The sequence below is a fragment of the Carettochelys insculpta genome, chromosome 1 (assembly GCF_033958435.1).
Source record: "Carettochelys insculpta isolate YL-2023 chromosome 1, ASM3395843v1, whole genome shotgun sequence".
Taxonomy (NCBI): domain Eukaryota; kingdom Metazoa; phylum Chordata; order Testudines; family Carettochelyidae; genus Carettochelys; species Carettochelys insculpta.
The window spans coordinates 124,940,549-124,954,330 of NC_134137.1; the positions used below are offsets into that span (position 1 = coordinate 124,940,549).

The 13,782-nt window shown below is 38.6% G+C and overlaps 1 protein-coding gene across 2 annotated transcripts in view; it reads left to right on the forward strand.

The window, feature by feature from the left end:
• The window catches only part of TGFBRAP1 (transforming growth factor beta receptor associated protein 1), a 60,788-nt gene extending 48,906 nt beyond the window's left edge, over positions 1–11,882 (forward strand). For both annotated transcript variants that reach the window (XM_074991283.1, XM_074991290.1), the window contains exons 7-12: positions 1,523–1,580; positions 3,447–3,590; positions 4,748–4,894; positions 7,805–7,964; positions 9,184–9,617; positions 10,968–11,882. In XM_074991283.1, the coding sequence (XP_074847384.1) occupies positions 1,523–1,580; positions 3,447–3,590; positions 4,748–4,894; positions 7,805–7,964; positions 9,184–9,617; positions 10,968–11,156 (1,132 nt within the window). In that variant the 3' untranslated portion in view covers positions 11,157–11,882. The remainder of the gene's footprint in view (positions 1–1,522; positions 1,581–3,446; positions 3,591–4,747; positions 4,895–7,804; positions 7,965–9,183; positions 9,618–10,967) is intronic.
• The last annotated feature ends 1,900 nt before the right edge of the window (positions 11,883–13,782 follow it).

Consider the following 13,782-nt stretch of genomic DNA (forward strand, 5'->3'; position numbering starts at 1 on the left):
TTTTGTTTCTGCGGGTGGTGCATGCTTGCATGTGTCTCAGTGCACATGAAAATGTGTTGTGCACATGGATGGAAAAGATTAGAGGGAACATTGGTTACAGGGCAGGACTGCAAGGTTACTTTAAAAAGGTTATGGGATTGCAATACTTAGTTCTGCGTGTTGGTCAGTTGTTGGTTGAGTGCTCAATTCTAAAGGCAAGTGCCCTATGAACACGAGCACAGAAGTAAGGGTAGCAGTACTGCAACATACCCTACAGTAATCTTGCCCAGACCCCTTCAATTCCATTTTTGGTCAGGACTTCTGCAGTTATAACACCATGAAATGTCAGATTTATATAGCTGAAATAATGACATTTACTATGTTTAAAATATTATAATGTTTGCATTGGCCAAAATGGATTGTAAATTTTGTAGGCCCTCGCTCTGAGAGCCCATAGGGAGTTTATTTTGGAATACCTTTTGGAGGGTTAGGACTCAGGAGAGATGTGTGGGGGGGCGGGGAAAGAAAACTAGAGAATCAGCAGGTTAATATTCAGTAGTGGTCAGAAAACTATATGGCAAGAGCTTATCCACACTATCATGGAGGATCGACCAGCTCAGGGTTCATCTTCTGGGGTTCAATTTGGCGTGTCTAGTCTCGACATGCAGAATCTAGCTCTCGGGTTGCGGTCAACCCCTGTACTCCTCAAGAGATGTGAGGAGTAAGGGAGGTCAAAGGGAGAAACTCTCCCATCAGCCTTCCGCTGTATAGACAAGTTAGCTGAGTGCACATATGTTGATTTTTAGCTAAATAATTAGTGTAACTAGAATTGTGTACTTGTGGTCACCTTTCTTGGTCTAGTGTAGACATAGCCTAAGTGCATACAGAAAAAGTGTGAAAACCTTTTTAACTTGAAGCAATGTGTTTGTGCCTTTCTCTCAACCATCAAAAAATACATTACACATGATATAAAATAGGATGATTTGCGTGTTAGATTTGAAGTCTCCATTGTGATTTTTTTTTCCTTTGGATTGAAGAGTTTTTCTGTTTTAAAAGTACAACAGATCCATTCAGTGAGACTTTACATGACTGACTTTAGTTGGAATACATGTGAAAGGTAAAATTTTTAAGCCCATGGAAGTAGAAAGATATTATACCGGAAACAATGAAACACCATGCTCGCATAAAATAAGTTCTGTAACATCGGAGACTCTTGTTTAGAGCTGCATATTACTGTGTCATGGCATTAGTATACATTGGAGTAAAGAAAATGAGGTTTTTAATAGGAAAGATAGAATTTTATGAATATTATAGTGTAAAAATGAGATCTTGGTTGCATAACAGATTGTTCAATGAATTAGAATTACTCCAATTATATTTAATGTACAACTTTGTAGATAGGTGAATTCTAAAATAGAGAAAAACCATGAAATGTATGAAGACAGTAAGTACTGTTTTTTTTATCCTTTGCTCTTTGTACCATAGTTGAACTGTTGAAGAGGATCTAGGAACTTAAATGTTCTTTTTTTTTTTTTTAATACAGGTATTTTGCACTTGGACTCCTGTATCACTACAATGGTCAAGATGCTGCAGCACTTCAGGTTAGAATGACAAATCAGTATTTAATCAAATAGTGTAATAAAACTTCTGTTAGTTCCTTCATAAACCACCCTGAATATGTGTCTAGGTAACTTCTAATTTAAAGATTGATATATCCACAGCAAGATGAACTTTCTCTTAAAACCTCATTCCTTAGGCTGGTTAAAAAGTTAAAGTGTAGAGCCACATTAAATTTTTAAAAAAATTTTTTTTTCAAGGTAAACTTTGACCCCATAGTTCTTAGCCAGAATCTAGATTGGTTCCTGGACATAGAAATCCCAAGTGTGCCCCTGGTTACTGTTGTGATCATATCTGTACAGCTTCCTCTGGAAGCATCAAACTATTCTCAGTTTCTGACAGGAACATCTCATACTGAACAACTATCTTGGTAATTTCTTTCGAAGGTGGTCTCCTTGGTAGATTTATAAAAATGACTTAAGTAATTTGGGTATAGTTGATTCCTAGGTTTAAATAAACTTTGATTTACGTATATGGGGCTAAGTAAATTAGGCAAGTGGTCAGCTGAGTGATCCTGGGCAGAAAAGCAGCCTCTGGACACGTGGTGGTGTTTAACTAGGCATCAGCAAAGATTGTTGCATTATTTCACAGGTGCACTGATTCATTAAGAAGCTTTTTCCTTTGCTCTGGTACTTCCTTTAACAGTTAAATCCATTCTACTGGGTCTCAGTCAAAGCCTGTTAAAGTTAATGGTCAGCCGGGGTCAGGTCCTTGGTGCAGAAATGAGGTGCTCTAAGGTGAGCAAAATCATTCAGTATAAAACTTATTAATCCAGGAATGCCCTTCATAGGTGCTGGAGCTAAGGATGTCAGGGGTGTTGCTGCACCACCTGGCTTGAAGAGGTTTCTGCTATATATATGGTTTAGCGTTTGGTTCATTGGCTCTTGGCATACCCACTATAAAAATTGTCGCAGCACCCTTTTGCCCTTGCCATAGTGTGTGCCAGCCTGGTTCTGATAAATTTGTACAAATAGTTGTAAATGTGTTGATTGCAGCAGTTAGGCAAAGTAATAAGAGGTCTGCATATAGGAACAAAGCAAGCATTTAAGAAAACGAGGTTGCTTGTTGCTAAGTTGCCATCTGATTAGCTTATTTAAATCCTGTACGAGAATATTAAGAGCAGGATTCAAGCAGCTTCTAGCATGGGTCACCCCTGCCCCATCTCCACCATCAAGCAAGGAGTTTGCTCAAAGCTATGCCTTCTGTGCTTTAACAAAAGACTAGCTAATGGTACCAACCAACATCTAAACAGTGAAGCTCTGCATCTTTCTTTATTAAAGAAGCTGTTGTAAGTAGGACTGTTAGTGACTTTAAAAAGTATCATCAGCACTTGGACCATACATAGAGGTCAAAAGGTCAAATTTCAACACTCTGCCTTGGAACAAAGCAAGCATTGCTGACCCCGATCGAGAAGCTGAATGTAACTTCAGGGCAAAGAGAGCAAATTCTAAACTGATACTGTGGAAAAAATAGTTCATTGCATATAATTAGCTTATGCATGTCACTGAGGCTTGTGATTGAGGCAAGATTTCAAAAGGGATTGAAAGTATACATGGAAAAACAAGAATATCCATAGTTAGTGCTAATACATTTTAAAGGGAATATTAAGCCTCTGTGGTTCAGGATTTAAGCCACTCTCTATCCATTAGGAACTATATAATAAGGTATGAGAGAGGTGGCATGCATGTACATGCACTGAACTCAACAGAAATCAACAACCAGGGAAAGATGTACGATTGTTATGTTGCTGTAATTTTTTTAATTGAGCTGTAGAGTCAGTGCAAGTTATTTTAAATATATTAAGGGCAAACTCTGAAGAAGTTTAATTTTTGTACACATTGTTGTTTCAGTTATGGGTGAAAATCGTTGATGGAGACATTCAAGATTCTACACGTTCAGACATCTATGAGTATATAGTTGACTTCCTTACTTTCTGCTCAGATCAAGAATTAGTGTGGAAGTATGCTGAATGGCTTTTACAGAAAAGTCAGGAGGTTTGTGACTGTACCCTTCTAACAAATAGTTCTAGGGGAGAAAATTGTTTAAATCTAATGACTTAATCAGTTTTTTCTTTTTCTGTGTCTTACCCCTCTAAATCTTTCACCCTTAGCTACCTCCTGTCTAATTTGTTTAATGTAGTTGCTTCATTTGAGAATTTGAAGATGTTTCCTGTAAGCAATAGATTTAATATTTTTAAACTGTCATTTTACACAATGAAATAAATTATGTATGCTAAGAGATTTGTATTTATATTCATAAGTCTTTTGTGTATGAAGATTAAAACAAGCTGATTTTGCATGTTAATAGTTAAGTCCTGGTAGTGTTCCATTGCACTAAAGGGCTGCAGTATTAGTGATTTAAGTGGGTAAGTAACCTTTTCTCTTGACAACACCTGTGTTGCTTTAGGAGCTAAATGATAGGGGTGACGTATGCTCTTTTCCACCCAAAACCCAAGTGCGTAATTTCTGTAACATGTACGAATATTTAGGACTACAGTTTGTGCCAATTGAATGTTTGTGGTATAAAATGCACAGCTAACCGCCTTTGTCCCATGGAATTTACCATGTAAATGGGCTCTAGTTATTTCTGAATTAAGGCATGGTTTTTCCATCTACTATTTAGCCTGTAGATTTAACTAAAATCAACATCAGCTTCATACATCTGGACTGTCACTTTATCAGTAGCATAGTATCTTATGCCACAGTTAGTAAATTTTATTGATTTGAGCTATTACAGAAAGCCTATCAGTTAAATTTACCTAAAGGAATCCAGAGATAAGATAGAAAATCTGAGCTGACAATTCTAAACTTTGACTCTTCCTTTTTGGCTTTGCCCTTTGGGGTATTTAATGTTTTGTTCTCCTTCTTTCACATTCACCTCCTAGAATGAAAAAGTATTTGATTGAAAATGTTCTTGCCACAAAAGGCTTACTAGTTAAGCAATGTATAAATTAGTAATTGGAGCTGTGGTATATGATGCATCAAGAAGCAGTAACTGAGCAGCTCCGTTCAGTATGTGTTTTTAATCCACTATTTTTGCTTAGTGTTGTGAATATTTTGTATTTGATTTCTGAACTTAATCATTAACCAAAGTGCCTAAAACAAAATATAAAGATATAGTCTTACTTCCTAAATCAGCTACCTTGTTACAGGTTGGAGTACAGATCTTTACAAAAAGGCCTTTGGAGGAACAAGGGAAAAACAGCTTTAATCCAGATGATGTCATGCACTGCCTTAGCAAATACCCCAAGTCGCTTGTTAAATATCTGGAATACCTAGTCTTGGATAGAAAAATCCAGGTAAGCTCTTCTGAAATACCATGAAGTTTGAGTCAGTGCTCAATATGGATATCACAAATGGAGAGCCTGCAGTAGATAATTACACTTTTTATGAAGCTTTTCTTTTCAAATTTGAACACTTTGTACAATGGGTTTCAAGTGTAGCCAGAGAAACAAAGTGATCTGGCTTCCATTGCCAGTTCTGCGACGTTGTCCCTGCATAATGTTGTGCGACTTACTTCTCTCTAACACTTTTTCCCTCTCTGGACAAGGTACGCTTCCTACCTCATCGGTGAGGTTTAAATCATTTATGGGATGTACTTTTGAAAGGAGCTGTGGAGGTGCCATCTACTACTGAGGCTAAGATTTTGTCATAGATCATTTTAGTTAAAAATTATGGGCTAATCACAGGCAATAAAGAAGAGTTCACAGGAGCCAGTTGTCTGTCCCTTTTGCTGGAAATATCCATGACAAAATGGGGAACTGCGGAGGCCTTCACCACCTATGGGGGCTTCGGGCTCCAGGGTTTCCCTACTCCCTTTGGCTCAGAGCCCTGCGGGGGGCCTGCCCAAGAGCTGCAGGGTCTCCTGGCCACAGCAGTGAGCAGACCCCCAGAGCCTGCAGTGTTGGGAAGCTATGGGATTGCCCCTGTCACTGGGGGCAATTGGATGCTGCAGCTCACAGCTCCATGCAGGCTGAAGTCAGACGTCTTTGAAAGCTGCAGATTCCTGTGACTTATGCGACCTCCATGATACAACTATAGCCTTCTCTATTACTTATATGGTGCTGTTCATAGGCATTGTGCCGTAGGCGTGAAGAATAGTGAATAAACAGAGATGCTTCCTATTGCAAAGAATCTATTGCTTTAATAAGCAACATGCAGACCAGACTGGAGGGAAAGTTGTCTCCTAAGATTTTTTTTTTTTTTTTATAAACTCTTAATTCCAATTGGGGGGTGTAAAATTCTTTTCAGTTGACTGGCTAAATACTAGACTATTTAGCACCCTTGTAAGTTGAGCCATACCTCAGTAACACACAACTGAGACTGCCAAATTCAGGATGAACTGCTGAAAAATAGTGCATGTATGCCCCGCAACTGATTGGTAATCCTCCATAGGATATACTAAACTAACAGCAAAGGTAAACTTTTTTTGTCACCATGCTGGCTAACGAAGTCAGAAGAGCAATTTACTTAAGTATTCCTGTCCTTGTATCACCTCCAAAGCACTACACTTACCAATAAATGGTTCTTTAAAACCACTTTTGTCGCATGGAGGGTTCTTCTGATCCCAAAGGACCAATCATATCTCCAAGTCAATATATCATTCGTCTTTTACTCAATCAAGCAGCTGGCAATTCTCATTAACTATGATTTATTAACAAGGAAAGAGTATTGGTTAAAAGATCAGTATACATACAAGAGTACAGTTCTGATACTGAATTCATAGTAGAAATGGGGAGCATCGTGGTTGCAAAGAGTTCTTTTAGAATTAGGCTTTAGTCCATTGTTCGTATTCAGGATGCTTTAAATAAGACTGGAGATCTCAGTCTTATGACTTAAGCTTCTCCTGCATAAAGAATCAAACTGATTTGATATGAAAGGTTAAGTCCCAAGAGTCTTTTGTAGCAGCCCCTTGACAATATAGTCCTATGTGAACAATGGGTTTTCGATTGTAGCTTTGTTTTGTAAGCATCACTGATAATTTAACCACATGGATTAACAAGGTAGAATATCCATTAAGCAGTTTATCACATGCCTTTAAGCAGCATATGGACAATGTCATTGTGGGACCAAAAATTCATCTAAATGTTGATATTCCCCTGTGATCGCTACACCTGCTATACCAGTAGATCTCAATAGCTACGTCTACACATGTATGCTACATCGAAATAGCTTATTTCAATGTAGCGACATCGAAATAAGCTATTTCAATGAATAGCATCTACACGTCCTCCAGGGCTGGTGCCGTCGACGTTCAATGTTGACGTTGGGCAGCGCTACATCGAAGTAGGCGCTGCAGGGGAGCGTCTACACACCAAAGCGGCCCACATCGAAATAAGGGTGCCAGGAACAGCTGCAGACAGGGTCACAGGGCAGACTAGCACTTCCCGGGGAACAGCAAGCCGCTCCCTTAAAGGGCCCCTCCCAGACACACTTGCAGTAAACAGCACAAGATCCACAGAGCCAACAACTGGTTGCAGACCCTGTGCATGCAGCATGGATCCGCAGCTGCAGCATCAGCAGCCAGAAGCCCTGGGCTAAGGGCTGTTGCACACGGTGACCATAGAGCCCTGCAGGGGCTGGAGAGAGCATCTCTCAACCCCTCAGCTGATGGCCGCCATGGCAGACCGCTATTTCCATGTTGCGGGATGCGGATCGTCTACATGTGCCCTACTTTGCCATTCAATGTCAAAGTAGGGCGCTCTTCCCATCTCCTGTTGGGGATAGCAACTTCGACGTCTCGCCGCCTTTACGTCGATTTCAACTTCGAAATAGCGCTAGCCACGTGTAGATGTGGCGGGCGCGATTTCGAAGTTGGCATGGCTACTTCGAAGTAGCCGGCTCGTGTAGACACGGCTAGTATTTGACATTTTATATAAAAGGAATATCTGCTGTACTATTGGGATAAATATAAGGGATATAGAACAAGGTCCATTAGAGCAGAAACTAACAACCGTCAGGCAAAATACACTCCTAGAAGAATCATTTAGTGAAGAGTCAAAGGGCTTCAGAACTTTACTAAAATTTTCTGGGAAGCACAGCCTGTGAGATTAAAAAATTGTTCACTTATTAGGCAGTTTTTATTGCACACTTTAGTGTCCTTAAACTAAATATCCAGTAAAGACTCATTTTGGAGGGGGGTGCCTTATCTTAGTCTTGTAATTGCATTTTTGTGTGTATTGAATTAATCTTGTGCTTTGTGCCTGCAGAAGGAAAAGTACCATACCCACCTAGCTGTGTTGTATTTGGAGGCAGTGCTGCAACTAAAATCTGCGACTGCAGACAATTGTGTGGAATTGACTGAAACGCAGACGAAGCTACGCAGTCTTCTTCAGAAGTCTGACTTGTATAGAATTCATTTTATTTTAGGTAAGAGAAACATTTTTACTTTGAAAGTATGAAAAACAGTATTGGCGTTTGGTAGCTTTTGTACAAGCGAGGGTATGTGATGAAGATGGAGTAGGTTTGAGGTCCATTGAGGGATGGGAAGTTTTATTGCCTTTATCTGTGCTATACCTGTTACACAAAGAAAGCATTCAAGAATCATCGAACACCATCAAACTGATTCTGTTCCTGAATCTAGACCAAAAATAGAATATATGAGCTTAGTATGCTTACCAGTGCAGTGAATTGACTGTTTTCATCGCAAATAAAATTACATATCCTGGTCAGTCCTCAGCAACCTGAGCCATCTCTTTTTATATTGTGCAGTACATGTACCTGACATTTAGAAGACAAATAGGACAGTGTCAGTCATGGAAGATATTACTATGTAGGTTAAAGTTGAACCAAGTGCAAGGGTAGTTAATGTATAAAATGTTACATTTCAGAGCAAAGATCTGTTAACTTTTGAAATACCTAAAATAGAAAACAATGAATCGATATTTCATAGTTTTACATGAACACAGAATCAATTGGTAATGAACTAAAGGTAGGCTTAAATACATTTTGGCTTATTTGGCATGATGATTAGAAATGCACACTAGCGTTTTCTCAGCTAAAAATAAAGCAACATATTTTGAAAGGAAATTACTTGAGTTTTCATTAAATTCCTGCCATTGTGTTGCACCTACTTACTGCAAATAGGTTTGCTGAAAATAAACTTTTCCTCCTTAGTAAGAGATTTATAATGAATTAAATTACCTCCCCTTTCTGCCAGGTGTGATTGTTTTGGCATCTGGAACACAGTTCTAGGATTAGTATTTTTGAAATTTTTCATAAAAAGAACATTTGCTCAACATACCCTTTTTCTTTTGGACTGAAAGATTCCAGAATTTGAAGGGACGCTAAGATTTCTTGCATTTTTCATAGTTCACAATATGGGCTGACATCCACTGAGCCCATAAGGTGGATATATAGGGAAAACATACTTATCAGGTAATATATGTAGAATGACACTACCTTTAATTGCCAAGATAGCAGTATTTTGCGATTTGTTTTTCTCCAAATTATTTTTGTGGTTTATTTTTATTGGAAATAAGTACTGGAGGATACTGGCTTTGGGTGCCTTAATTTTTTATGCCTTCTGGGGAGGCAAATAATGTCTTGTTGAATGGATCACAATCCTAAACTGATTCTCATTTGACAGATAAAATCAAGGGGGCTGATCTTCATATGGAAAGGGCAATACTGTGTGGGAAACTGGAAGAACATGAGCAAGCTTTGCATATCTTAGTCCGCAAATTAAAGGACTTCTCTGCTGCTGAGGATTACTGCGTGTGGAGCTCTGAGAGTAAAGGTCTACCATACAGACAAAGGCTTTTCCATATGTTGCTCTCAGTGTATCTAACATCAGACTCTTCAGACTGTGAATTGGTTATGGCTGCTGTAGATCTCTTGAACAATCATGCTGTTGAATTTGATGTAACTCAAGTCTTACAGCTTGTGCCTGACAGCTGGTCAGTACAGCTCCTCTCTCCATTTCTGACTGGAGCAATGAGGGAAAGCATTCATACAAAAAGAATGACTCGGATTACACTTGGGTTAGCAAAAGCTGAAAACTTAATTTATAAATATGACAAGGTAGGTATATTGGTTTTTTGGTTATAACTCAAATATGTGAATTTTTTACATTTTTTCTATAAATTAAGGTGCTAGATTCCTGAGGGAGAAGTCCTTCACTTAGTTCTCTTCAGTTATTCAAAATTCTTATTTTCCCCCCTGCTTCTCCCCCGCCCCCCTGTGCTGTACCTCTGATTTATCAGGCCAGGACTAATAACTGCCCAACTCTATCCAGTCTTAAATTTCAAAATACTATGATAAAAACTACTTTTTTCCCCTTTAAAAGGGAATGGCCTTGGTCCTGGGCAGAGTAGCGTCTGGCTAATGTACTTTTCATTTAGGTTGTGAGAGGATCGGACATTTGGAGACTGAAAATGCATGTATTGTTCACATCTTACCACGTGTTTGGTTTCCAGATTAGCATGCTGTACTGTTAAACTCAGGACTCCAGTTATAGTTTTTATTTCTAATGAGGATTAAGGTTTATTGAACAGTTTCATAGTGACGCTTGCAGAGCAGTCACCCCAACTGAAACCTGCTGGATCACTTCTGTAAGCACAATGTTCTCCAGAGAAACCACCATGCACCTCTACTTAGGGTTATGTTATTTAACATTTCCAATGTGCTGTTATGTCCATTTAATTGAGAGAGTTAACAAACTGGCCTACAGAATCCGACAGGCAAGAATCCATGGGCTAATACATCTCCGAGGAAACTGAGTAACGTACGTTTGCAAAACTTGTTTCCACATAATTACTGGGGAAGCTTTGGGATTTAAATCAAGTGCTATTTAAAAAAAAAAAAAAGGCAGTTAAACATACAAAATTAATCCAGTTTATCCTAATTGAGTGAACCAAATCTATCCACTTAGTACAACGAGGAGTCCTAAGTAACAAATGTATTTGGGCATAAGCTTTAGTAGGCTGGAGCCCACTTCCTCAGATGTTCCAGCCCACAGAATAATTAATCTTTAAGGTGCCATAGGACTCTTGTTTTTGCTGAAACAGATTAATATGGCTACCCTTCTAAAATCTGCCCTTAATATAGTATGGCACCAGAGAGGTAGCTGTGTTAGTCTGTACTCCAACAAAACAAAGCAACAGAAATGTAGAAGAAGAAGAAGAAGAAGAAGAAGAAGAAGTGGGTCTGTCTCACTAAAGCTCATCACCGCATAAATCATTTTGTTAGTCTTTAAACTGCTACATTCCGCTGCTTTTGTTTTGTTACTATAGTATAGTTCAGTTACTGTAGTTATCATGTAAAAAGCTTACTGGACACTGTCTATAAACAAGCTGAGTTGTTATGTTGGTGGTTCTAGTGCCCGTCCTGATTTACAATGATACTGGAATCCTTTTTTTCTCCTATTCGTAGGTTAAACTGAAAGGAAGCCCAATTATTCTTTCGGACAAAAAGCTCTGCCACCTGTGCCAAAGTCCTTTTTGTGAACCTGCTTTTGTGAGATACCCAAATGGTGGCATGGTTCACACTCACTGCGCTGCAGACAGATTCCTGAATCCTAATATGACCCATCGCTTATCAAGTCCTAGCAGTCGGACTTGAAGTATTTTTCCAGGTTGCACTAGTTTCTGTGATTTACTCCTTGGAAAATGTGCCGGATAAAGAGAAAAATGCAGCAACTTTAACAATAAATCAAGATGAAGAGATTAAGCTGGGGCTAATAGGAAGATTTCAATAAATGTGAAATATGGCCACTTATCTGCTGATCTTTATGAATATAGACAGCAAAGAAGATACTAACGATCAGAAATGGAGACATGAAAGAGTAGGTTCTTCTGTGTATAGTGATAAATCTACCTTCTGAAAGAAAATAAGCTTTTTCTTCACAGAAGGAATGATACAGGGGCAGACTAATGTTTTTTAAGGAAACTTAAATTTGCACTGAATGTGTAGCTTAGAAACCTGGTGTAGCAGGGAGAGATCCTTTTTTATTCAGGAGTTGGCCTTTGTCTGTTTCTAAAATGCTTTATGAAGACACTATACCGTGTTGTAGCCGTATAGAGAAGAGACTGGCATGATGCAGCTTGTTCTCAAGGAAAAAAGCATATTGATTGTTAGCTGCCGCATGTCATCATTTCTGGTGAGCCTTGTTCCACGGGATCATATTATGAACTTGTTCTGTGCTCTACAGATTGTTGGCTTTTGATGCACTTTTTGTCTTCTCCCCCCTCTTTCTGCTGTATTGTCATAAAACAAATTTAAATACTGGCCTGTTGCAAGTTTCTACTGTTTAGCTGTGTATAAAGTAATAAACTCAGTGGAAACTGATGGCCTCATACAGTCACACATCTGTATTTAAAAAAAAAAAAAAATCATGAATCTGTCTGATAGTCTGGTCAGACCCTAGTCACTTTAGTAACAAAAAAGAGCCTTTATTAATAAATAAGTCAATATTAAAAATTAATCAAATACGCTGTAAATGAGGTGAATACATTGGTCTTGTATTGAATATCTTTGGAGGATAAACTTGCAACCAATGATGTCAGGTATGAGCTGCATTATAAATGTCTACTGTAATAATTTCATGAGAGCACACTGAGACTTCACTGGAACCCCCTACAACAGTAACAATCATGCTTTCAGATCCCTAGGTCAGATCTAAGACCTGCGGTGGGAGGAGAGGTGGTGGAGAAGTCAGAAATCACAGCTGAAGTGCCAATGAATTAGATATGGTTTAGTGAATGCTCTATCAGTTCTGAAATCTTTCTGTTGGGCCACGTCTACACCAGCAAGGTCTTCTGGAAAAATCAGGCCCTTTTACAAAAGAGCGTGTGGTGTGTCCATGCAAAAAATGCGCTCTTTTGATTTGAAATCAAAAGAATGCGGCTCTTCTGGAAATCCTCGTCCACTCCCAGATCAGGAAGAGTGCCTTTCCTCAAAAAGCTTCTTTTGAAATAGTGTGTAGATGCTCTGTGGGCCTTTTTTTCGAAAGAGCAGTCCTCATGGCTCCGGATTTTTCGATCCCTGGCCCATTCTTTTGAAAGAGTGGGGAGCTGCATGGACGTGCTCTTTTGAAAGATGATTTTCTGGAAGAGATCTTCCGGAAGACCATCTTTTGAAAGATAGCTGTAGTGTAGACACAGCTGTGAAGAGAGGAGGTGAGTGAACCAACTTTTATTGGACCAATGTCTGTCAATATGAGTTTAGAGATTCTGCAGAGTTGTTCAGGTAACATTTTTATCTATAATCAATTCAGGGGAAAAGAGAATTTACTGAGCTTGTGAACTAATCGAGACACTGTTTAGCCAAATTTTATAAGTGGCTTGAGAGTTTGGAGAGAGAACTTCACTTTACATAAAGTTTTTAAAATATATTTATCTTTAATTGTCTTAACACTTGAAGCCAAAGAAGAAATCACAGTGTAATAACTATAATGGATTCTTGACTGATACAAGGATGAAATAATTGACCCTAAATTTTCAGCTTACATCAGTTGAGATTTTTAGCACAAAGTATATCTGCACTGTGTCTTCTAGATAGTCTAAAAGTGTGGGGACTTCCCCTCAGTATGGGGCCTTATGGTAGTCTGGGTACATAAGAGAAATTTATCCTGTGTTTAAATTCTTTAGTCAGTTGCTGGAGTCTGGGATGGAAAGAGAACTTTTTTCCCCTACTTTCAGGAAAGAGTGTTTTGGATCTACTTTCTTTAATATCTATCTCTTTGACCCCAAGATCAGAAACTATAGCAGTTAGGGCCCTTTGGCTTGAGTGTTTGCCCTGCATAATTCAGAAAATGATTCTGTAATCTTTTCGTTTGAATGGATTGCTCTGAAGCATGCAGGCTAAATTTAGCTAAACTCTTCTCATAAACAAAGGTGTCTGGAATTTCTTTTTGCGTTAGGTCTTCAATAGGATTTTCCAGCAATGCCATTTTCCATTCCAGTCCTGAATTGACTCTGCTCAATTCTTTTTGTTTTTATTGTTCCCCTAGGTTTAGCCTGTTTTTTGTCTTTATTCACAAACTCTGATTACTTTTTGAATGGAATATCATAAATCAGTATTTGACAAAACACAGGTAAATAAGTTCAGAGGTTAATGTAGACAAAATATTATTGGAGGGGCGGGAGCCAAAAATGTGGAACTCAAGGAGTACTGACATCAGGAAATCAGTGTTGTTTTCTATAAAGGTTTGAATATACTTTTTAATGCAAGCAATAGCATTAACATA